The sequence below is a fragment of the Podarcis cretensis genome, assembly GCF_951804945.1.
Source record: "Podarcis cretensis genome assembly, chromosome: Z".
NCBI lineage: Eukaryota > Metazoa > Chordata > Lepidosauria > Squamata > Lacertidae > Podarcis > Podarcis cretensis.
Window position 1 is genome coordinate 2,946,450 of NC_137184.1, and position 25,777 is coordinate 2,972,226.

Below are 25,777 nucleotides of genomic sequence, written 5' to 3' on the forward strand. Positions count from 1 at the left end.
TTCCCTCCAAAGCTGAATACGCCAGCATCCAAGCGGTGGGTGTGGGGAGGGTGTGAACTTATTGTTGTTGTTGTTGTTACATTTATTTCACAATTTCCCATAAAGGATGATGGAGGGAGGGAGGAGGGAGACACACACACAACTCTCTCTCTCTCTCTCGCGTGCGTCTCCCTGCTTGCAGGTAGAGGGTTGTAAGCCAGGGCTTGCAAACATGGTCCCCTCTGAATGTTCCCAGACTCCAACTCCCATGATCACAAAATAAGTGTGGCTAGTGGCCAGGAACAATGGGAATTGTAGTCTAACAATGGGGGGGGGGTGGCTCCGGGCTTCCCATCCCTATATGGTACCTAAGTGTAATGCATGTGTGCATTAGAGTACATTAGACACACTTAGCCTCTCATCCAGAGATTTTATTTCTGGAGAGAGAGGGTGTGGCATGGGGGCCTGGACCCTGCACAATGAGCACAGTAGCATTATAGGTCATGTTGAATTTTCAACTTCCAAATTCCCAAAATGTGGGGTGCTAAATATTTGTAACATGACTTGGGAATTCAAAAGATATTTTGGTTAAATTAATATAATTTAGTTTTGCTTGGTAAATAGAATGTGTATAAAATTGCGTTGGTATCATTTAAAATGATTGCCAGGTACTTGCATTTATACATTGTTGTTGTTTGGCATTACCTGACATTTGCAGACGGTAAAATAAAGCTTCCTTGGTTTTCCGAAAGCAGTTTATGTGCTTGTCCATCAAACGGAGACTTACCAAGCGAAATGTTGTCAAAACACAAAAATAACAGCAGATTTGAATTCCTCACATCCAAAAGCATATTTTTTTTTTTGCAATAAATGAAGTTTTACCCCCCACCCCACCCAAATGGCTGGCACGCCTTGCTGTAGCAACTCACCACGGTGACATTTTGACGAGGGATTTCTCAAAAGACAAAAATCAGGATGGTGATTTGTTAGGGTGGTACAAGTTACACGAATAAGGACAGCTGGAGTGTGTGGGAGAGGATGAGAATATAACTCATGCCTATCCATACCTACTAAACAGGCACAGATAGAAGACGCCCTGCGTCTCTCCCCCCCCCCCACTGCCCCTCACCCCCGATCCCTGGGTGTCTGTAGATCCTTGAAGGGAGTGCCTCTGAGTTACGACCAGAGTCTGCTTTTTCTCACCACTGAGTCACCCTTGCACGTGGATGGGATATGTGTGTGGGTGAGTGAGAGAGAGGAAGTGGGGGGCTGCAGAGGGGGGAGAACGTGATAGGTGCCCCCCACTTCTGTTTTATACCTCTATTAAAACGCTGAACTCATATTACCACCTCCCGTTGCTCCGTGTCCCAGAAAAAAACGACTACCCACAAATCATCTGAGCCTGCGTTAACTATGAAGCTTCTTCTCCCTTTCCAGCCTCAGGCTCAAGGAGAGATGCCTGAGAATGAGAGATGCAGTCAATAATAATGCAGATAAAGGTAAGGTAAAGGTAAAGGTACCCCTGCCCGTACGGGCCAGTCTTGACAGACTCTGGGGTTGTGCGCCCATCTCACTTAAGAGGCCAGGGGCCAGCGCTGTCCGGAGACACTTCCGGGTCGTGGCCAGCGTGACATCGCTGCTCTGGCCAGAGCCAGAGCCAGAGCCAGAGCCGCACACGGAAACGCCGTTTACCTTCCCGCTGGTAAGCGGTCCCTATTTATCTACTTGCACCCGGAGGTGCTTTCGAACTGCTAGGTTGGCAGGCGCTGGGACCGAGCAGCGGGAGCGCACCCCGCCGCAGGGATTCGAACCGCCGACCTTTCGATCGGCAAGTCCTAGGCGCTGAGGCTTTAACCCACAGCGCCACCTGCGTCCCTTAATAATGCAGATATAATAAGGCAAAAAACAAAAAGTGAAAAAGGAATGGGAGTGTCTAAATGAATACCTTAAAAGCCAAGGTTCGAGGACAGAAATCTGGCTGAGTCCGGAATAACCTTGTGAAGTGAAAGGGTAAGAAAGAAGGATTTATATCTGGATGCTAGGGTAGAGATGATAAGGAAAACAGGAGGACGCAATGAGAGGTAAAGGAGGTGCTGTGGGATTGGTGGAAGGCAATGTTTGTTTTTCTTTTTAGTGTTCATATTATTAACTTGTAAGATATGGATTTTTTTTTGTTTTTTGAATGTCGGTTTTTGTGTTTTGTGAACAGTGGTACCTCTGGATGCGAACGGGATCCGTTCCGGAGCCCCATTCGCATCCTGAATTGAACACAACCTGCGCCTGCGGGTCGTGATTCATTGCTTCCGCGCATGCACATGACGTCGTTTTGAGCGTCTTTGCATGCGTGAACAGCGAAACCCGGAAGTAACGCGCTCTGTTACTTCTGGGTCGCTGTGGAGCGCAACCCGAAAAGGCTTAACCTGAAGCAACTTTAACCCGAGGTATGACTATATTGTTATCTTTCGATATTTTTGTATTGTTGTTGTGTGGAAAATACTAATAAAATTTATAATTAATAAAAAAAAGAGAGAATGAGAGATGTCTTGGTCCTGAGCCCAAACCTGCATACCCGCCCCCCCAACCCCAAGGCAGGCAGGCAGGCACCTACTCCTTCTGCCAGTCAGCCCCCGCCTGCCCGCTCCATCCTACTTCGTTGGCTGGGATGCTTCTGGGTCGTTTCAGCCACTGCACACACACATACCCACAGCTTGATTGCTAACACATGGGCTGGAGGCTCCCATCCAACACTTTGAAGGTCTCGGCCCTCGGCAGCTCGTTACACATTTTCCTGTCTCTATATTCAGGAAATGAAGTCAGAGCATTGATATAAAACAGGCTGGGCTGAAAGGGGAGAAGATGGAAATACTTGAGAGGCTGAGGCCAGGAATTTAGAGTGGGGGGCCGATGGCACAGCATATCATGTGTGCAAGAGAAGGGTCATGATACTGGGGGGTCCAAGAAGGTCTCTTGCATCGCACTGCAAGTTCTACCAGCAGTTCGGTCACATTCAGATATGCCAGATTGCAACCCTACCTGGTACTCTGAATCCTAGGGTGGTTTGCTTGTTGCTAGCCTGGTTTATTGCATCCAGGACTGCTGCAAAAGTTTGAGCTTGCTTCACTGGTGTTTCCTAACTGAGCCACATAACTGGCAAGGGGCAATGTGTGCTTTCTAAGAGCTGAGCTGCTAGTTCAGAGCAGAATTCCTTTGAAGAGCTCAGTAGCTTGGGTGTGTGGGTGTGGGTGTGGATACTGTGGGAGGTCAGTTGCAAATCAACACCAGAACATGCAGAGCAGCTGTAGGAACATATAGCCTACAGGACTGCATCCCACATTAGGAAATTCCTACATGACCTTATAATCTTGACCTTCTACCATGTATGCATGTAACAACAACATACATAATATAATCGGATGTGGTTATTATTGCAATGAGAAGCATGCATGTGTCACACCAAAGTTTGGGAAGAGACTGTGTCATAGCCAAACAATGTGACCAGCAAGAATCATGTGGTTCTTGTTGGACTTCAGATGACAAGCTTGAATATTCCCCAGGATAAACAGCAACAACAGGCACTTAGAAACCAGTGTACCAGGAAGATGCCTAGCCTAGATTATTTATTCCTGACATGCTATGTTTCCATGGGCAAAGAATTTTAAATGTAGAAGGACACTCGGATAAGAAACCCATTGCTGGCTGTCCACTGTTGTCCATCTCAGCAAGAGCTGCACCGTAGGATTTCCCTGCAGCATATAGCTAAGTTGTGAAGCAGCCCTTAATGTTCTTGCATTTAGCACATATTAGCAGTGAAAACTGAATGAATGTTAGCGTTGAAGTACCTCATCCAGAAGAACAGGAAAGCAAATTATTGTAGTTGGGTTCCTCCTCCCAGTGACATCTTTCTGGTGGTGAGATACCATATCCTATGGCTTCAGGATTTGAAATGGGTAGAAATTATTGAGCAGTAACTGTAAGCGGCAGCAAAGGATTGTGGGGCAATGGACTGTGAGCCAGGTGCACCCTCGCTTTCTCCCATAGCAGCAACATAAGAACCTAAGAAGAAGAAGCTGGATCAGGTCATAGTCCATCTATTCTGGCCTCCTGTTCTCACAGGCGATGTACAATGTCTTTGGCAGCATTAAAAGGGGATTATACACCTTGAGGGTTCTGCCTGTGGTTATTAGCTAAAAAGTCAGTGCTAGAGCACATGCTTTGCATTAGAAATATTGCAGTTGCGTCCCCTGGCATCTGTGGGTAGGGCTTTGGGTAGGACTGGGGGAAATCCTTGTCAGAAGGCCCAGGGAGCCACTGACCCATCTCATATGCACCAGCTACTGGGGGCTGGTGCATTTCCCACCCCCCATAGTTTTTGGGGAGGGGGCTGGGCCCCCCTCATGTTGGACCCCCTCAATCATCTTGAGAAACTGGCACCTCTGACCCACACTTACCTTTCCTCTGCTCTTTCCAGGCATGTCTGAGCACCTCCCTCCCGGAGATTTCTCCCCAAAAACCCGCTTGGGTTTTTGGCAATCCGTGGTAAACCTGAATTGATGCTTGCTTTGATTGAGCACTAAAGAGCGGGTTTTCATCAGGAGAGCTCTGGGGAAAAACAAAGGCAAAAATGCTCAGATATAGAGCTTTTAAGTGCAGACCACTGCCTGGGACTCATGGGTGAAAGATAAATGTGGATAAGCCCTTCGTCAGTATGGATGACACTGAGCTCGATGTACTAGATGCTCTGGCTCAGTATAAGGCAGATTCCTATGTTCCTTTTTAATGCAACCCATACAGAACCATGAGAACTAGAATCTTATTTTATTTTTTTGGCAGACAGTAGCTCAGTGGTACCTGCTTTGCGTTAAGAAGGTCCAGGGCTTGGCTCCCATCATCTTCCAGTTCACCCCCCTCCCGCAACCCTCATAACCATTTAGCATAGGCAGTGGTGAGCTAGGAGAACCAATAATTTGCTTTGTCTTTCTGAATACCATTAACCTGGTGGGTGGACTTCTGCCTTCATATCTTGCATGTGGGATTCCCAAAACCATCTGGTGGTCACTGTTGAACTCTGGGGTTGGGTTAATTGGAACCTTGGTTTGACGCAACAGAGCTCTCAGGAACTTAGGTGCTGTAGCGACATAACAGAAGCTGCTGGATCAGGCCAAGGGCACTTCGGATCCAGCATCCTGTTCTCACAGTGGTCAGCCAGATACTTGTGGGAAACCGGCAAGCAGGACCTGAACACAAGAACTCACTGGGTGACCTTGGTCAAGTTTTAGCCTGACTTAAAGCTCACAGTTGTTGTGCTGCAATTTGTTTAAACAAACAAACAACCAACACACTTTTTCATGCTGGGAAAAGCAAAGGAAATGACTAGTAACATGACCTGACCTCAGTGTGATTCATAGATTTGAAAGTGGCCACCCATTTCCATGCCTATGAAACAACTGAACGGGATCGTGGAGTAAAATGCATTTCCAGAACTATGGTTCCTTGCGGGCACATCCATCAACTTATAATCTTCTATGACGTCGCCTGTTGCTTGCCTTTTCTCTAAATGAAAACACACCGGATGCTGCAACCTTTCCTCCAACTTTCAGGAATGTGTCTAACGATCCCTTTAAAAAAGCAAGTTATGGATGGAAGGGAGAATAGTGAGGCTGTCTCTGCACTTGCACCCCAGGCAGGTTCAATATTGAGAGGAAGTGTGTGGACATAGCAGGTCCCTGGGCCTGAGGTTCTCACCCCTGGGCTAATGAGTGATTTCTGCTCACTTTTCAAAATCTCCTGTGGCTACAGTGTTTGTGAGACACACCGTCTGTTCTTTTCAAACAGCAAGGAGAAAAAGCCCAGCAACCCTGTTTGGTATAGCCAGGACAGTAGTCAGAATTCAAACAACAATGCACACACCATCCCCTTCTTTGCTTTTGCGGTTTCTAGTTAGATTTTGGCGCCTGAGAATTGCCAGCCAGCCAGCCAGCCTGCCTTTCCCATTTTCTGTCTTGCTGTAAGAGATCATGTTGCTTCAGTTTTCCAATAAAGCAGCCGCAGTTGAATGCAGGAGAGGCTTCTGGGATGACGGGAACGTTTGTCCCTCTTCCTGGTTTAATGGTTCCCCCTGTAGGTCATTTTAAATATACCAGTATTTTCTACTGATTTGCAACGTGGTCACAGAAAGATGCGTTTAGGGGTTTAGACCATAGCTGTCAACTTTCAGATTTGAAAATAAGGGATCAGCAGCCTCACCTGTCCCAGGGACAGTCGACGGGATATCTAACAATCCGGAATAGCAGCAGGAAACGGCGCTGGAATAAGGGAATTTCCCGCAAAAAAAGGGAAGGTTGACAGCTATGGTTTAGACTGGGTGAGCTGCTTATCGACCATCCCAGTAGCACCTGAACAGCATAACACTCTCTCACTGGACATCTTATGTAGCTGAATGTTGGAGTATTCAGGACAGATGGAAGAAAGTGCTCTACTCAGAACACATAGAGGTTTTAGAAAAATCATTTGTTGTTAGCTGCCCAAGAGTCCTTTGGGACGAAAAGTAGGATATAAACAAATAAATTGCTAAACTTGGGAGGCTTTAAAAGAGGATTAGACAAATTCATGGAGGATGACGCTATCAGTAGAAGAAGAAAAAGAGTTTGGATTTGATTTCCCACTTTATCACTACCCTAAGGAGTCTCAAAGCGGCTAACATTCTCCTTTCCCTTCCTCCCCCTCAACAAACACTCTGTGAGGTGAATGAGGCTGAGAAACTTCAGAGAAGTATGACTACCCAAGGTCACCCTGCAGCTGCTGCCCAAGACAAATTGCCTCAGCCTTCTTCATGGACTCTCCAGCCTTGATGGCTGGAGATAGCTTCTGAACTGCAGTTGCTGGGAACCTCAGTGGGGAGAGGGGCTCTTGTGCACAGGGCCTGCTTGCGTGCTTCCCAGAGACATCTTGGTGGCCACTGTGCACAGAGTTTATGTGTGGGCTGTGCAATGCCCCGTCTTTATTGAACATTTGTTCAGATTCGTTTGTTGGGGAAATTATATCTTCCAGTCAATTGATCTTTCTCCCACAATTTTCCTTGTATTGCCCCACCATTCTCCTAATTGTGAATAGGACTTTCCCTTTGCTCTGTGCAGAACTGTTTTTTGTTTTTGTTTTTTTACAGAATTGAGGGTTGGTGCTATGCTCCCTGCCCTTCTGGGTAGCCACTTTAAGAAATCACCTTTGGAGCAGCATTCCTGTGTGTTTTGGAAAATAGAGGAGTTGTTCACTACATTAGAATCTGTTTAAAGATTCTTGTGGGAAAATATCTGAGTTTATCCACAGGGATAGATAGATAGATAGATAGATAGATAGATAGATAGATAGATAGATAGATAGATGATAGATAGATAGATAGATAATTTATTACGGTCAGACACCAGCTTATAAAACACACTTGGGGGTACAATCCCAGAAGGAAAACAAACATTTAAAACAATGTACAACAATAAATTTAAAATTTATAAACGCGATAAGCGTATAGACACTTAAAACTTTAAGATAAGCTACCGCAGAGAGATGACCCAGAGTCACCCATGGAACCGAGTGTGGGGATTTTCTTAACAAACTAGTTTGGGTTGGGGGATTGTCTGCACCTACAGATCTGTACACAGAATCTGGCAACCATCCGGGTCGTCTTATGATCTTTGCCTGACAGGAGAGGGTCAAATTTTTGCTTTTCCAGGAGGTCAACGAGCCTCACCAGCAGGGGATCAACGGTCCACAGGGATAATTTTTATTACATCAAGTGAGATTGTTTGCTTTTTGCTGTTGCACAAGGGAAATCACATTACCTTGCATGCTTCTGGAAATCAAGAGCTGGTTTTGTGGCTCAACTCTGAACATCTTTCTTCTTCTTCTCTCTGTTATGACTTATAGCTAAATAAATATGATGGTTGCTAATGCTATTAGCCCCTTTACTTAAATACAAATCAGCACACTCCACAACGGTGTTGAATGCTTATCAGGGCTGGGAAATAACTGCTGGGTGCTCTTTGTGCCTTTCAGGAAAAAGAGAAGAAATACATGTTGCCGGTGGATAATCTAAAGGTGCGGGATGTCGAGAAGGGCTTCATGTCCAGCAAGCACATCTTTGCCCTCTTCAACACTGAGCAGAGGTGCTGCCCTTTATCTGAAATTCCAGTAATACCATTCCATCTGCACATTTCGGGGTTTTAGAAGGGCACAGAATGGCAAGTGTGAGGAAAGTGAGGTCGTGGGATGGCAAGAATTAGGAAGGTGAGGGTGTAAGAAGACAGGTGTTGGCACCATGGTGGCAGAAGGTGACAATTAGTAAAGGCATCAGTAAAGGCAGAGGATGGCAGATTTACTCTGGGGATAATTAGGTGTATAAAGGACAAGGGGGGGTGATGCTATAGGGAAGTGTAAAAGCATTGTTTCCTAAACTCTAAAAGCCCTGCTTTCTAAGGACCAAGCAGGATACAGGCATGGGGAATCTGTGATCAGGATATATCACATTTTGTTTTTAAAGTTCAAAGGAACTACTGGGCTCTGTGACTTTCCTGATACAAGGCTGGTGGCTGCCTGTGGAAGAGCCAGCAACAGAATGCAATGGTGGAGAGATGCAGAAGATCCCTGGCTGCAAATGATTAATTCAGCTGAATTGCACAGAAAAGAAGTGGTTTATGCCCCACATTGATGCAGCTGGTATTGCAAGCGAGGCTAAGTCTGAATGGGAGCCTCTCTGCACCCTACTCTCCCTCAGTGTATGATACGAAATTGCACCCTCTGTCTGACAAATAAAACTCAGTTCAGATGATCCTCCAAATTATTATTTGGAAAACTGAGGGTTGCACCCTCCTCCATTGCTCTGTTGATTTCAACCTACAGATGGATGCATCAGCATATTTCCAGCTCATGTCAGTTTCAAATGAGTTCTTTCTTATGTAAGTTCCACCACCCCTTGTGCAGTAATCTGCCATTAAAAAAAAATCTGTATGGAAATTTATATTTAAAGATGAGCTCTATCTCATTTCTAAATATATTTTATCCTAAAATATACCTTTGTAAAACCCCTTTTGGTCCATTTTTTCAGCTGAGCACTGTATTGCAAAGTTCAGAGAAGTGCAAATTCTCACATTAGACTGGTGGGTGCAAATCAGGACCCTTTATGGCTGGATTAACAGAAAACAAGTTAGTGAAGCATCCCTATTGGAGCCATGGTTTGCTTGATGTCCAGACTGGGTGAATATGGCTGGGGATAACCTCCAAGTCATTTTTTGAAACTGTGGTTTGAAGAGGCTTTGCAAACTATGTTTGGAAATGGAACTGTTCGTCAGCTGGCAGTCTCACAAAAAGCAGCATATAGACTGATTACTTCCTTTTGGCCCCTTTTCCTTAGTCGTTGGCTAACTTATGACTACAGATGGGAGAGAAACTCAGTTCTCAGTTAAAGCCAAATCTACCTTTCAGGACCAATCCACAAACTGAAACGCAGTCCTCCTTTTGAAATTCCCACTTCTCAGAATTTTGCAATAAAGTTTCCCAGCTGAGTAATGTGTAGAAAACACGTATACTAGGATAAAGCGTGCTTTTTAAAAATGCATATATGTGTGAAAGTAACTTTTAAAATGTGTTTTATGTTAGTTAATTTTTTTGTTTTCTTTTGCCTCAGGAATGTGTACAAAGATTACCGGCAGCTGGAGCTGGCCTGTGAGACCCAGGAGGAAGTGGATAGCTGGAAGGCCTCCTTCTTGCGCGCAGGAGTTTACCCGGAGCGTGTTGGGGTGAGTTGATCCACAGCAGCGACAGAAGGGTAAAGGAGTGTGGGGGTGAAAGCATCTTAGAGCAAACCATGCCTACAAAGGACACCACCCTCCCTGGTAGGGGCAGCCATGTTTGTTTGTTCATATGATCTACTCTGTTCATGTACAAAGCAAAGAGAGATTGAGTGATGAATGTGGGAAGCCAAACTTTCCCCCCAGGTTCTCACACACAGTCCATTGCCTCAGCTCCCAGCATCAGAGGTGAGTCAAAGGTAGCATTGCCTGTAGCAGTGGAACCCTGCGTGTCCTTCTTGTTGTGCCTTCAATTTCTGCTCCTCTCAAGATCTCCCTGAACATTTTGATCAGGACACAATAGCACATACCCAATACAGTGGAACCTCAGAAGCCGAATGCCTGTAAACATAAACGTTTTGGCTCCCAAACGATCAAAAACTGGAAGTGATTGTTCCAGTTTTTGAACGATTTCTGGAAGCCAAATGTCCCACGCAGCTTCCGATTGGCTGCAGGACGCTCCTGCAGCCAGTTGGAAGCCGCGCCTTGGAAGTTGAACATTTTGGAAGTTGAACAGACTTCCAGAACGGATTCTGTTCAACTTCAAGGTACAATCTGTATTTAGATTGCTCTTGGGGCCCTGTATCACCACCATGGAAGAGTCTGCCGCTTGGGGGATTTCTGACATGCTGGGCTCAATGCCCTCTTTGACGTGCCTAGCGCCACCACCTCTGATGTGTCCTTCCCTGTCCTTCCCATTGAGTTTTTCACCAGAGATAACCGTGCCCTGCTGGTTCTCTCCCACCCGGTTTCCTTTATATCCACAATATCAATGCTGTCTTCTAAGGCCATCTTGGCTCGGAGGCTTCTAGCAGTAGCAAGCAAACACTTGAATACAGTCTCTCTCTTCACATGTCTTTGACACTTGCCTTTTGAGCTGCGGAGCGTTGGCCTCTCTGAATTGCTGCCCTGTCCCCTTGCACATATAATGCCTTGCTTTGCACACACCCCATTTAAATTTTCCCCAGTTTCATCATCTTCATCTCAGGGAGAAAATTTGTTCTGAACTGGACCCTACTTGGCTCCCTTCAGCTCTCCCCACAATCGGTTTTATAGCTACTCTGCCACCTTTTTCATTTCAAGCGCCAGTGGTCTGGTTCCAACCTGGTTCAAGTGGAGCCTGTGCCTTTTGTACAGGCCTAACTCGCCCCAAAATGCTCCCCATTGCCTCACAAATCCAGAGCCCTCTTCCTGACACCATCGTCTCTTCCACACATTGAGGCCACAAAGCTGTGCCTCTCCAGCTGTCCCTGCCCATAGAAGCCAAGGCATTGGAGGTCCTGGCTTACAACATCCTACCTAGCAACCTAAATTTGGCTCCTGGGACCTGATGACTGCATTTTCCCATGTCAGTGGTGTCAATGTGCCCCACAACCACTGATTCCTCCCCTGCACTATCAACCAGGCTCTCAAGGTGATGATCAACACCAACAACCTTCACACCAGGCAGGCAGGCAGGCAGGCAGGCAGGCAGGCAGGCAGGCAGGCAGGCAGGCAGGCAATTTCCTCTGTGGTCTGCTTGTCCATCCTGCACCAAACAATCTATGTTTTTAACTATTGAATCAGCTGCTGCCAGGATCCCTCCACCCCCTAGAGAGCTTTCCTTGACACAAAAGGATAACTCTTCTTCCTCCAAGGAAATGGTCCATTCAAAAGAAACATTCCCATCTGCCTCAGAGCGACACTCTTCTTCCTCAAGCCGTGCTATCTCAAGAGGTGCTATCTTTGGGAGAGTGGGGTGCGTCTATAACATCCCTGAAGACTTCAGCCACCAACCTCTCTGCCTCTCTTAGCTTTTCCACGTCTGCCTGTAGCTTCCTGCTGAAAATCCTGTACCTTTTTATGCCACAAATGTTCTGATTTATCTTTTCGTTCCTCGTTTTTGTGCTGAAGTGCAACCGTACCTGTTCAGGTGGCAATACTGCAGCAAGACAAGGGACACATTGCAGGAACGCAGAATGATGTGTGGGCGTGTGGTGATCTAGCACTAATACACCATTATTGTGTCAGTGGCATGCTGGTCACACAAAAAATCTACTAGTCTGGAAGAGCCCTAAGCAAGGCAAGAGAGGAGAAAGGTTCTGCTCCCCTCAATTGAGAAGGAATGCATGAGGGGTGGGGATGTTAAAATAGGACGCCCAGCCCTGCTTTATACGCAGGTGGGGTAGAGATGTGAACAGCAAACATGGCAGCTGATATTATGTTTTGTTTGGTTCTAATGGTTCTGTTATTTTTATGGTTTGGTTGGTTACTTTTATTTTGTATTTTGTAGCCCGCACTGCTATCTTGAATTGGGTTGGATTATAATGATTTCAAAAACGGATAAATAAAATATACTTTTGTGATTACTCACAAGGTAGTTTATGTTTGCCTGAACGCTCTAGCAGTGACCAATACAGGAAGAACAGCAGCCACTGCTTAGAACTAATGTCAGTGAATGCGAACGTTAGGATAGTAGAAGTACTTCACTTCCAGATTTCCATATATTTATAAAGTATTTTAATTAATGTAAAATCAAGGAAGGGAGGAAGAAGGACAACACAATCAAAGTTTTAAATTTAGGAGCAAAACAGAGCTTGTATTTTCTAAATAAGTAAAGAGCATACAATTTAGAGGGAGGAAATAAAAGCAGCAAAAAACGCAAAGCATCAGTCCAAATGTTGGAGCCAGAGGGCATTCCCACCATCTAGATTTCTTTCAAATATCATTGTTATTCGTTGTTCCATTAGGATTTTTAATTTAAAAAGTGGAATACAACTAAAATACGTTTGGTGCTGACTGTCCTTGGAGAGGACAGTGTCGACAACTGGCCTTCATTTTTTAAAAAAGAGGCAGAGTATAATCTTGTGTCACTCTGCTTTCGTATATACAGATCATTTATCTTCTGATAAGGGACCATCTTTCCTTAGAATTAACAACTTCCTGGGCAGCTGGATCTCACAGATGAATTGTTTCGACAGTATTCCTTTTCAAGGTCTCTTTACTTATCTGAGATTCCCTATCATATTAGAGAAGAAGCAGATGTATTTCAAAACAAACTCGTGCCTCTTTAAGACATGAAACAAAAAGGGGGAAATGTAAATGGCGTAACTATGAGGGGCTCTTGACTGGCTTCAAACTAGGTGTGGGGAACCTCTCCCTCCCCACATGTTGCTGAATTACAGCTCCCATTATCCTAGCAAGCATGGCCAGTGACCAATGGCTTTCAACTGATGCGAGGTCTTGTGTTTCGTATAATGGTGAGTCACAGACTCATGCTGCAAAGAAGGAGGTTCGAAACTGATAGGATTACTTAGGTGGTGTGTCTTGTGGTGTGGGTTGTTGTTTTCATTAGAACCTGTAACAGTGGCCAAAATTCTCACTATTAAGATTCCTTGGCTTGGTTGGCAGAGTGAGGTTCTCTCCACATCCACCTACAGGAGTTTTTATTTTCATTTTTTAGCAATGGATCACCAGTGAAGTCCAATCATAACTTTGTCCACAGGCCCTTCCCTGCATTTCAGGCACCACCAACACCATTCCCTGTCATAAGGCTGCGTATCTCTCGTCCCAGTTGGCCCTTGAAATCACCACTTGGAGCAAGACGGCGTTTCTCCATAGGAGGGGAATTGAGGACAGGACCATGAGGGGGATGGGTGGGTGAGGAGAAGCAGCTCCAACAAGACGTTTTAAAGGACAACATGTAGTGTCTGGAGAAGAGGTGGCATCTCTTCTAAGATCTTCTCTTCTAAGATATCCCATTTACTGTACCACTCACAGCCCCCATTCCCTGCTTTGCCCACTCATTATTCCCCACTTCCTCTTCCTTCTCACAGGCTCCACACACACACCATGTCCTCCATGCACGGAGCAGATACTTGGTCTACATTGGATCACAACCCACCAGGCCGCCATATTGTATGACTTGCTAAGTGACTGTGGTGCCACCTTGTTGGTGATACAGTGGAATGATTCTGGCTCTGAGTCCATCATATGCTGTGTTGTCCTTCTAAACTCTTTAAAACCCATTCTGCCCTTGTCGTGCTTTACCCCATTTTAATCAACGTGCTTCCCCTCCTTCGCTTTGCATTCCCCTGTCCTTTGATATATTTTGTGGATGGGCTCTCCATGGGCCCTGCTTCCTTGTCCAATATTCTTAAATTAGATCCAATGTAAGTTCTGAGGGCACAAACCCTTGTCACTACTGGTAAGTAATTTTCTCTAGGAATCTATACTTATTGAGCCAGTTTTACTTTTTTATTTTTATTTTTATTCTGTTGCTTTGCAGATATTCCGTTCCAGTCAATTTTATTTGGTTAACTATCTGCCTTATCTTTGAGTTCCTTTAAACATACATTTTTTGGTGAGGTTTGCCATATTTTCAAGGCCATACTACTAGATACAGCAGATGTGCACCAGATGATGCAAAGTAAAATACATGGATTAAAAAAAAAGTCACATTTTTTTTCTTGTTTTTGTTTTCCCTTTTTGCTTTTTGTGCTCAAATGGCCCTCCAGGACAAAGACAAAGTAAGTGACGGCCCACCTTTGCCTGCTCTGCCCTATAGTGGGAATCTCATCATCTATTTCTGAATTGCTCTTTTTGAATTTATTTATTTTTATTTTTTTACTTTCTTTTTTTAAAAATACCAAAACACCCTTCTGTCTCCATGTCCCAAAAGACATGCATTCCTCCCTCCCTCCTCTCTGCACTTCCTGCCACATTTGCCTGTTTAATTTCTTTCCATTCTTCTTGCTTCTGTTTTCCTTTTACTCGTCTTGAGCGTCCTTGTCTTTGGAATTTGATTGCCCAATTTCTGAGTTGCATCCAAATGAGCCTTTGCCCCATCTTGGGTTCTTGTTTTCAGAGTCTCTCCGCTTCCTCATTGTGCTGATTTCCAATCCCCTTCATCTTCCATTTCCAAAACCGCAGTGATGCTTTCATCAACCATTTGTGACAAAACCACAAAGGAAGAAAGTTGGGTTGGGGGTGGAGAAAGAGACCTGAGCTGAAAGAACCTTCCTCTGTGAGAGACTGTTGCCGCCCCCCAAAAATCTATCTTCACTTGATTCCCCGGTGTTCTAGGGAAGAAAATAAAATGAATGGTCAAAAGGAGTAGCTGGGCACCCTAAGTATGGAAACAAGCATTGTGCCACACAGCTGTTGGAAAAACACCCTGGGGTGCCCCTTCTGCCGCCCCCAAACTCCGAGCGTCCTCCGGTATGTGCAGCTCTGGAAAAGGCATTTCCCTTCTTCTCCAGTGCGCTTCAGCGGCATATATCAAATGATATATGCACACTAATCTTCTAGCAAAACACAGCAAGAAGCATGAGACATCGTAGAGCTAATCTACGTATTTATTTACTCACTATGTACAGACAAAGGAGTCGTGGCATCCTCTCCAGCTCTGAGAGGGAAACAGAGGAACAAGTAAAAGCAAAAGTACAGTACAATAATACATACAACGGAAGAGATAAGACTGTCTTCTGTTCCCACACTCTTCCCAGACAGGCATGCGATTTACACCAATCTCACCTGCAGCATCGGAGGCATGAAATACTAACATCCTCCCCCATTTCAGGTAACTGATGCTGCATAGGCTAACACAGCAGTAAGCGAAGTAAACATGCAGTTGTCATACGCATAGTATACCCCTGTAGTACCTGTCCCACTTGTGGGACTACTCGCCACTGGACTGGCCTCGTGCCTGACCACCTTGCACTTCTGGGTACATTCCTTCCATGGGACTAGAGCCCTAGCTCTGTTCCTGTCGTGGGCTATAGTGGGGCGAAGAACCTGTGGTCTTTTAGATGTTGTTGGGATCCAGCTCCCATCCTCCTTGAGCATTGGCCATGCTGGCTGGGGCTGATGGGAACTGGAGTCCAACAACATCTGGAGAGCCACGGGTTCCTCTTCCCTGGATTAGACCCTACTTCATCATGTGCATAAAGTGTGTCCTCATCTGGCAGTTGTATATGGGTAAACCGCTGAACTAGAATTTGTCAGCAAACGTTGATTCCTGATTTGTTTAGGACTCAATCAAGACCACTGACTTCTCTCCCAGTACAGATGTTTTAAATGAGCATTGCTGAAGATTGCATTATTGCCAATGACTGCTGCTGTGGGCTTCCCGTGGGCTTATATTGTATATGTCTAGGCTTCGTATAGAAATGCCACAAAATTGTCTCTTCCCTTTCATGGCCTCTTGAGAATACTAATTTCAGTTTATCTAATCTAGCTATCTAACCATTTAACACTTTGGGCAAATTCACAGAAATTGGTGTAGGTGGCTTCTAATCTGTATAGTGTTTTATGGGCAAGGCAAGCCAACATAAAGCTCATTCATTTAACAAGAAAGCATCCTCTCATGCATCTATATGTAATAAAATAACTAAGGAGTATCATATTGTAGGAGATTCTCCAAGCTCTCTTGCTCCTGCTTTGGGAAGGGGGCATCTGATTGGTCAAGCTCGGGAATTGTACCTAGCAGCTCAGCATCCTCCCATCCCCCTCCCAGGGCTGGAATTGAGAAGAACCAGAGTGAGGACCCAAAATTTCCAGGGTGTGTGTGTGTGTGTGTGTGTGATTTGGATATATTGGGAAATTAGGTAAGAATGAGACCATCAGCTCTGAAGTGACAAGCCCCATGTCTTCTCATGGTGTTTCATCAGTTCCTCAGCCCTTCCCTTTTTTTGCCCCTGGAGGTGTGGCATGTGTTTGCCTTGCTAAAGAAACCACCTGTTTCTTAAACATCCTACATAGGCCAGTGAGTCGGAAGAGAATGGATCTGACAGCTTGATGCATTCCATGGACCCTCAGCTGGAGAGACAGGTGGAAACCATCAGGAACCTTGTAGACTCCTACATGGCCATTGTCAACAAGACCATCCGTGACCTCATGCCTAAGACCATCATGCACCTTATGATAAACAATGTATGTATCCCATCAAACAGTCTATGGGACTGCATGTAACCTAGGACAGTGGAGGCCCAATGTGAGGTAACAGCTAGAATGGGAGACTAAGACTAGGAAGACTGGGCTGTTGGCATGCATATTGTATTAGGAAAAACAGTCTTCTATAAATGCTTCCTCAAAAGTGGGTCCAGCTGCATTCAATGGGGTTTACTTCCTGTTAAGTAAGCTTAGAGTAGCAAAAATAGATGCTTAATATTAGACAAAGGGGCCTTGAATATCTGGGTAAGGTAAAGGTAAAGGGACCCCTGACCATTAGGTCCAGTCATGACCGCCTCTGGGGTTGTGGCGCTCATCTCGCTTTATTGGCCGAGGGAGCCGGCATACAGCTTCCAGGTCATGTGGCCAGCATGACAAAGCCGCTTCTGGCGAACCAGAGCAGCGCATGGAAATGCCGTTTACCTTCCCGCCGGAGCGGTACCTATTTATCTACTTGTACTTTGACGTGCTTTCAAACTGCTAGGTTGAACTGCTAGGAATATGAGGGTAGGGGCTACCTAAAAAGTGGCCTAGGCAGATAGCAGTTTAAATGTTTATATTGCAGATCTACTCTGAATGGTGACTGCCTCTGTTTCCCCCTTTGGTAGACAAAGGACTTTATCCACTCGGAGCTGCTGGCAAACCTGTATTCCTGTGGAGACCAAAACACACTGATGGAAGAATCAGCTGAGCAAGCCCAGCGGCGTGATGAGATGCTGCGCATGTACCATGCCTTGAAGGAGGCACACCACATCATCGGGGACATCAACACCACCACCATCAGCACTCCCTTGCCTCCGCCGGTGGACGACTCCTGGCTGCAGGTGCAGAACATACCGTCCGGACGCAGGTACCCGAGGCTCAGGGGGAGGCCCCTGCAGACCTTCCTGAGGCCTCTTTTAGCAACTTAGCGTGGGCCCCACTGCTGGAATGGGAAGCTTGGGCACTGCAGCATTGCAGTTCAGCAAAGCAGCCGCATTTGTGCTCACAAAGCATCGCAGGGGTCGCTGGGACCTTGGTGCTCACCCAGCGCACAAAAGGCTTGTGGAGGATGGAGGTGGATGGCGGCCAGTGGCACAAACTTGAATAAAATGGCGGGGGGAGGTAAGCCCCGCCCCGCACAATTGATCTCAAGACATGCTGTACACACACAATTTGAATGGCAATGTTCATCCACTTTGTCGGGCTCAGCCCCTTCAAATATTTTATTGGGGCCCCCGAAGAGATCTCAATCCCCAGGAGGAATTGCTACGCATGGTGTGTACACGATCCTCACACCTTTGCCTCAGGTAAACAAGTAGGCTGTAGTAGTGTTGCAAATACTGTAAACACTACTGCAGGATTTGCACTTATTCGGCAAGAGACCATGAGGCAAAAGACATATTCACCAAAAGCATGGGCGCCGCCCTCCCTCAAAATGCTGCCATCTCCCTTGAAAGTGGCTTTGTCTCTGACCTGAAGGGTTCTTTAAATGTGCCAGAGCACCTTGTCATCCTGCGGGCCTGCCGTGGCAGTGAAACCCTCTCTCTGTTCAATAGGTCTCCCACATCCAGCCCTACACCCCAGAGGAGAGCTCCTGCAGTCCCCCCAGCCAGACCTGGATCGCGAGGCCCGGCTCCTGGACCACCGCCTGCTGGTGGTCCCACTCTGGGTGGTGCTCCTCCTGTGCCCTCTAGGCCTGGGGCCTCCCCTGATCCTTTTGGGCCTCCCCCTCAGGTTCCATCTCGGCCCAACCGTGCACCTCCCGGTGTCCCCAGGTAAGTCTGGCTGTGCAGTGGGTGGGCGGGAAGGGAAAAACAGGCTCTGGCCACCAGCTGCACTAGAACCTCATGAACCTCAGCCCACTTCCTAGGGAGTCAGGCCCACTGAACACAGCGAGGATTCCTCCAGAGTAAATATGCTTAGGGTTGTGCCATTAAGTGCTCAAGGTAGTAACTGCTGCTCATGAGAACCTGCTCATTCTTTGCATGCTGAGCTTCCCTTTGGGAGAAGATATTGGGATCTTTTATATCCTTTGGTGGATCTGAGGAAAAGGTGGTTTGGGAGGCAGCAGCACTGCCTGGGGTGGTGTGCCGGTGTTGAAGAAGATCTGTCATAATGGCTAGGTGCAAGGACCTCGTTAGGGAGAAAGCCTAGGACAGTCCTGGCTCCTATAGTAGGCCTCAAATCACCTTCTTCCACCATTTTTAAAACTTTGCTTAGAAAGAGGTTGCCCATCCTGGCAGCCAGGGAAATGTGGGCATGGTTATAAAGTTCAGTACAAACAGGAACTACTTATGCAGATTTCATTTAATCTGTCTCATGAGCCACTGCCCCCTGACCTTTTGAGCGCCTGGGAGCGCAAGATCCAAGAGAGAGAATTCTAGAGAATTTCTTACTAAGCATTTTCTATCCTTTTCTGATGCAGGGATTTCAATCAGAGTAGGAAATCACTTCAGTCTAGAGTCTTAGGGCTTTCTTGTGTGACACCACCCCACCTGTCCAGTGGTTCTTGCAAGAAAGAAAGTGTTATATTATTGATTGGGGAGGAGAACTGTATTTCATCCCTTTTGTGATTAATTTCCAAGGTAGAGAGCCCCATAGAAACAGACCCCCACTCCAGCCAGAGCAACCAGGTCCTCCCTGGGGAAAACATGGTTCTGCCAACTTCTCTTTCTATAACATGAAGAAAGTTTAGCCAGAATAAGATGTTGCACTTTGGACCTGGCATGCAGAAGACTACAACTGAGAATGATAGCAAAACTTGTTTCCTATAGAACAGCACCACGGACTTTTACGTGAAGATCAGTCCAAACGAGTTCGGTGGAGGTACTCCCAAGTAAATACGCATAATTCTATGCATGTTTACCAAGAACTTAGGCTGCAGTCCTGACCCACCTGCCTGGGAGTAAGCCCCATTGACTTCAATAAGACTTACTTCTGGGTAAATATGGTTGGGAGACTTGCACTGCTAAGTCATACAATGGGAGCATGACCTGTGGAATGCGGTGGGCCTTGATAACAAACAGACATGTAAAAGACCAGGCTGCTGCACGTGGTTTTGCGTGTCTGGAAATACTTCGTTTTGCAAATGATACAGAAACATTTGGGAAGAGTTTTGTTGCTGATATTTAACTGCTGATCTTGAGCAAAAGAAGGCTGTCTTTTATTTATTTGTTTGTTCATTGTTTGTTTGTTTGTTTGTTTGTTTGTTTGTTTGTTTAAATAGCAAGTAGCTGTCCAGAGCTGGCATTGGGGGTTTTTTTTACGTGTGAGTAGGGAACTAGGTATAAATGCTTCATTTCAAATAGCTGAACTTGAGAAACTGCTGTGGGAAGATTGTCGATAAAGCTTTTGTTTCACTGTTGCTTCCTACTGAGAAAGGCTGCTCAGGGTGTCTTAAAGGAGTTGGCCGGGACTTGCCTTATCTTCTTAATTAGCAGAATTTCCTGGCAAAGCCCTTGACGTGAGTTGAAAACATGGATCAGAACTTTTCTGTCATTGAACATGAGGCTATTTGATCACATTAACTTTTACTGTGCTCCTGTTTTTTTGCACCCCTTGAACAGTGAGAAGATTTAAGTCATTAGCAATTCACCTGACCTACAAACTGAGCGATATTGGTTTAACAAATCTCAGGAGTTGCAGTTTGCTGAGAATACTCTGCTGGGGATTCCCCCATCACCCACCTCCTCAATTATACGTCCCAGGGCACTTTTCTCGGAAGAAGGAATGGCTATTTAACCAGTTTAAGTCTGTGTGCAGATACACTCTGCCATGAGGCAGAGTGAGGTGGATTCCTCAGGTGGCAGGTGCTGAGGAGTAGAGAGATGTTGGAGAGGAAAACTCCTTGTAGCCTGCCCTGGGCCCCTTAAGCCAGCTGCCTGCCCTTTGCTGTAGGAGATGCTGCCCCTTCACCAGTGGCGATGCAAAATTTAGCTGTGTTCGTTCTGCTTGATGATTCAGGCAGCCCACCAGGTTCCATTTGCTATACCTTCACATTATCGTTTGAAGTAAAGCACAAAACCTAGAAAATTATAATTTCTCAATCCCAGCTCTGGGCTGTTCAGCTGTACCACTCTTACTTGTGTGGGCATACTTGTTACAGGATGGAGTCAGAGGTAAGTCCAGAGGGAAATCTCAGCTTTGCAGTGCCGAGAGGAAAACCCTACACTTTCTGCCTGCAGCTCTCATGCAGGCATCGCTCACCCAGAGGTTTGTGGGTGCCCGTGAGTGTGTCATAAAAAGAGCTGATACGTGCAGCTGCAGCATATCCTTAAGGACTTCGCTGTCTGTGACAATTTGCTGTGTAAGTTCATGGGTGCTGCTGTGCGTGGGAAGGTGCCCTTTTTGGGGAGGGCCTGTCTCTCATATTGGTATCTGATTGTAAGGGTTTATAGACTGGTCACTGCCTCCGACGGCCACTTGGGTACAGGACGGTGCTTGCTGATAATGACCTTGTCTGGCTGAGTGGGGCCTTGTTCCAACCAGATATTTGCTCTGCAAACACACCACAGATCTAGATTAGGATCAGGCATGGACGAGCCTGGAGAAGGTGCAGGACACTGGCTTATGTGTTGGTTGCAATAATAATAATAATAATAATAATAATAATAATAATAATAATGAAAAAGCAACACTTTGGCATGCAAATGGTTAGCTATACCCACCTGCTTTCTAGATGCGCAGGGTCTTCTCTGCAGGCCCAGTTCCTTGTTTACAGCATCCTTTGGCCAGGGCCTGTTACCATGTGCTGCTGCTGCTGTCTGTATTGTTGCCTGTTCTTGCTTCTCTCTCTCCTTGCTTCTCTCTGCCATTTTCTTCTTCCTTTTCCTTTTTTTGAATTCATTTATAATCTGCTTTACTTTCTGCTGCTTTACCTCTGTGTGCAGTTCTCCCTGTCTCCCCAACACATTTCTCCATTGCCATTCTCTCTCTCTCTCTCTCTCTCTCATCCTCATGGATTATATATTCTATATACAGGCAGGCTGAAATGAATGAGGTTTTGCTCTCTACTTCATCTCTGACTTTTATCTCCTACACAACGCCACATTTCCCCCTTGTAAATGTTTGGTTTCTGGGCCTAGGGACACTGCCAGGCAGCAGCAAAGAATAGTGTAAGGAAAGTGTGTGTGTGTGTTTGCACACACCTGACTCCTAAGAACCACACCTCTGATCGCCTGTCCATCTGACAGCGAATGGGAGACATTGTGGCCCAGGCCATGTGATCCAGTCAGCCGGCTTCTGGGGTCCCTATTCCTTCCTTGCCCTGAAATGCTTCACCTTTTAATATCATCAGAAGCTGCTTTGTGGACACTTAGAGCATGGGCATAGTGGGGGGGGGGAGGGGCTGCTGCCCTCAAAAAAATCAAGTAAATAAATAAAAATAACTAATTGCATTGCAGATAACATGCCCCCCCCAAAACATAAAGCCTGCCCTCCCCAATAAATCCTGGCTATGCCCATGACTTAGAGCAGGCTTCCTCAACCTCGGCCCTCCAGCTGTTTTGGGACTACAACTCCCATGATCCCTAGCTAGCAGGACCATTGGTAAGGGATGATGGGAATTGTAGTCTCAAAACATCTGGAGTGCCAAGGTTGAGGAAGCCTGACTTAGGGGGGGGGGGCATTTCCACAATTGTGCAGAAGTGGGTTTTGCCTGCATGTCTCTTCCTGAATCTCTGGCAAAATGTCTAGGGGTTGCCAGGACTGGGTGGGTCAAGGAAGGGGATGGGAGCTTGTTGTTTGCATTGTTCAGCTGAAACATGAAAGTGACCAGTCAGATCAGGTTGTATCCAGTGAAGTCCTACTCAGAGCAAGCCCATTTAAAACAGTGCACCTAAGTTAGTCCTGCCCATCAGTTTCAGTGGGCCTGTTTAGAGTAGGACCAATAATAATAATTATAACATATTAACTCGAATCTAATGCTTACCTTTTTTGGCCAAATTACGTTGTGAAAATTAAGGTGTGCATTAGATTCGATGGCACATTTACATTTGCCAGCAAATACTTTTTTTGCTTTCAGTGTTCTGAACATTGAGGTGCACATAAGATTTGATGGTGCTTTAGACTTAAGTAAATACAGTAATTTTATTCTTTGTACCCCACCCATTTGGCTGGGTTGCCCCAACCAGTCTGGGCAGCTCCCAACAGAATATTAAAAACACAAGAAAACATCAAACATTAAAAACTTCTCTATACAGGGCTGCCTGCAGATGTCTTCTAAAAGTCAGATAATTGTTTACTTCCTTGACATCTGATCAGAGGACATTCCACAGGGAGGGCGGCACTACCGAGAAGGCCCTCTTCCTGGTTCCCTGTAACTTCCCTTCTCGCAGGGAGGGAACTGCCAGAAGGCCCTTGAAACAGGACTGAATGATGGAGTGGAAATGCCCCATCAGGTATAGTGGGTTGAGGCCATTTAGGGCTCTACAGGTCCAGCACCAACACTCTGAATTGTGGCGGGAAATGTACCGGGAGCAAGTGTAGATCATTTAGATGCTTTAGAATACATTTAGTCCCTATTGGATACAACCATTCAGGGGCGTTGCGGGGGATGCGGTTCTCCCTAGGTGTCATGCTGGGGTGTATGACAAAATCCCCCTGAGTAGATCAGCGTGGTGGTGCTCGCACTCCCGGCGGACGGATTTCATCGTGAAAATCCACCCGTTGATAGCGCAAATACGCCCAGCGATCAGCCTGGCACCTTCTGGTGGCACTCGCAGGCGGTTTTATGCGATCAGCAGTCAGATTTTCGCAATATTAATGGGCGTATCAGTTTTGTGGCCAACCCTCCCTAAAAAGAGGTCCCCCATTTTGGGGTACCCTAAAAACAGCTCAACAATTTTGGGGTGCCCTCTCCAAAAATTGCCATGTGGGGGGTGTGACAATTTTTTTTTTACACCAGGTACCACCTGACCTTGCTATGCCTCTGCAACCATTCATGTCTCAGAGAAAGATATATACGGTATGAAATTCTGGCAGCGTCCAGAAAAGTAGACCTGTTAGGCTGTTGCATTTTAAAGACAGTCTTATAACACATTAGAGACCTAACACAAACTTTTTCTGGACCACAAGGGGACTCAAATGTCCACAAATGTTTATGCTAAAGCATTATTTGCTAGTCTTTAAGGTGCCGAGGTGTTGATAATACTTGAGTGGCTCAGCTCGAATGATTTCCAAGTGTTTCCAGATTCTCTCTCCCTCTTTCTTTCCCCTCCCAACTCTTTTATTCCACCCCGTCGTTGGCCCAACTCCACTGGTCAACAGCCCCCAGGTGGCAAGTCAGTCCTCCTTGCTCCATTTCTTGTATATAGAATAAGAGAGTTCACGTTGGCAGTTGGGCTTGAGTTTGCTGGCCACAAGTGAACAGACAACCATCTTCATTTGTTGCTGTTCTGTTTCTTCTTCTTCTTTGTTTTTCTTCTTTTAACACAAATTTGGCCTTCCCACATTGCGCGGGGAATACTGAAGGGGGCCCCAGCATTTCAGCCTTTGAGCTACACACATTTGAGTATGTGTGTGTGTGTGTGTGTGCACTTCATCAATGGGTGTCAAATATTTGTTTGCTTTCTTTGAAATGTGTGCATGAGAGAGAAAGCCTGTGCACTTGAGTGTAAAGCCTGCACCTTGTTTTCTGTGTGGAGTATTTTGGGGTGGATGAATATTTATACAAATGCCAGGTAGTAAAGGGTTAAGCACACGTAATAATTATTATTAAGGCTGCAACCTTAATAAACTTCTTAATAAACCTTAAGAAATGAATTCTAATAAGACCTAGGACTTTTGAATTGGTTACTTGTTGATTAAGTGCACATAAATTTACATATTGTTTCTGAAGCAAGAAACATCGCCTCTTTTTAATTTTAGATGATCTATAGTTGTAGTGGACATCATCTTAGAAGAGTCAGTCTGACAAGATAGAGAGAAAGGGGAGGCATATATTTTTAAAGATGGCACTTTCTGTTTGTTGTTTTTATAACTGCTTGCATATGTTTAGAATTACCGGCTGCCATATTAACTGGGGACAGATAGTAGGTTAAGGCTGCAATCCTATACCCACTTAGCTGGGAGTATGCACCAGTGAAATACTTCTAAGTAGATATGTGTAGAATTGCACTGTAAAGGTCTTTTTAACAAATTAATTTACAAGGTCTATGAGGAGGGCTGAAGTGCATATGTTTTCTTGTGTAGCCCTGAAGCTGTGGCCTTGTTGTTACCCAAGTGTAAGATGCTGTTGAATATAACCTTACACCTGACAACTGTTTGGTGCAGCGATGGGGGAACCTGCGACCCTGTTGCTGGACTGCAACTCCTATTAGCCTCAGCCAGCATGGCCAACAGCCAGGAATGATGGGAGTTGGAGTCCATATGCACTGGGGGGGGGGGGGAGAGAGGCTTCAATCTAGCCACCTCTGGTTTAGTGAGATGGTCCAGTAATCTGAAGAGGGCAGCTTTGACAAGGGGAATTTTCACACAATATAGTGAGAATAGTCCCTGTTTGGGCATGTGCGTGTGTAGTTTTAGTTCTGAATGTGTGAGAATGCAGCTTCTGCGTTTGATTGAGAAAGGAAGTCATTTGCATTGTAAGTACCTTAAAACACCTTATGCGTGACCTGTGGGAGAAAGCTTATATTCTTCCTGAAGTGCATTGCTGCCAGACAGCTGTCTTCTGGGAAATACCCCATCTGAGCAAGACAAGGGAATCAGTTTCCTGCACTAGCAAGATACTGGGGTGCTAACTTTACGGAAAAGAACAGTTGACCCTTCAGATGTTGATGGACTCCAACTCCCATCAGCCACAGCCAGTGATCAAGGTGATGGCAGTTAAAGTACAAAGATCTTCAGGAGGACACCGAAGGTGTACCTTTCAAATAGACATTCATACCTTGAACGATGCAATTCTGTCTGTGGATATGCATTCACTCTTATTTGGAAAGACATGCAGACTTCCAACCTGGATTGAGTTTGGGAGTAACCGGTTTTGCCTGTTTCCAGGATTGGCCATCCTTTGTACCAATCCTGGAGTGTCTCTTTTCCTCTTTAGCCAGCTG

The 25,777-nt window shown here is 45.8% G+C and overlaps 1 protein-coding gene and 1 long non-coding RNA gene across 22 annotated transcripts in view; one reads left to right on the forward strand and one right to left on the reverse strand.

Annotated features, from left to right (window-relative positions):
- The window catches only part of DNM1 (dynamin 1), a 132,691-nt gene that overhangs the window by 97,590 nt on the left and 9,324 nt on the right, over positions 1-25,777 (forward strand). For 15 of the 21 annotated variants that reach the window (XM_079962035.1, XM_079962041.1, XM_079962037.1 and 12 more), the window contains 5 exons: positions 8,026-8,135; positions 9,653-9,764; positions 16,557-16,727; positions 17,354-17,595; positions 18,284-18,502. In XM_079962035.1, coding sequence (XP_079818161.1) covers positions 8,026-8,135; positions 9,653-9,764; positions 16,557-16,727; positions 17,354-17,595; positions 18,284-18,502 — 854 coding nt within the window. Of the gene's footprint in view, positions 1-8,025; positions 8,136-9,652; positions 9,765-16,556; positions 16,728-17,353; positions 17,596-18,283; positions 18,503-19,501; positions 19,564-25,777 lie in introns of all 21 variants that reach the window. The other 6 variants (XR_013834842.1, XR_013834843.1, XR_013834844.1 and 3 more) reach the window with 3 other exon arrangements.
- LOC307207994 overlaps positions 1-25,777 on the reverse strand; it is a 149,873-nt gene that overhangs the window by 34,354 nt on the left and 89,742 nt on the right. The window lies entirely within an intron of this gene.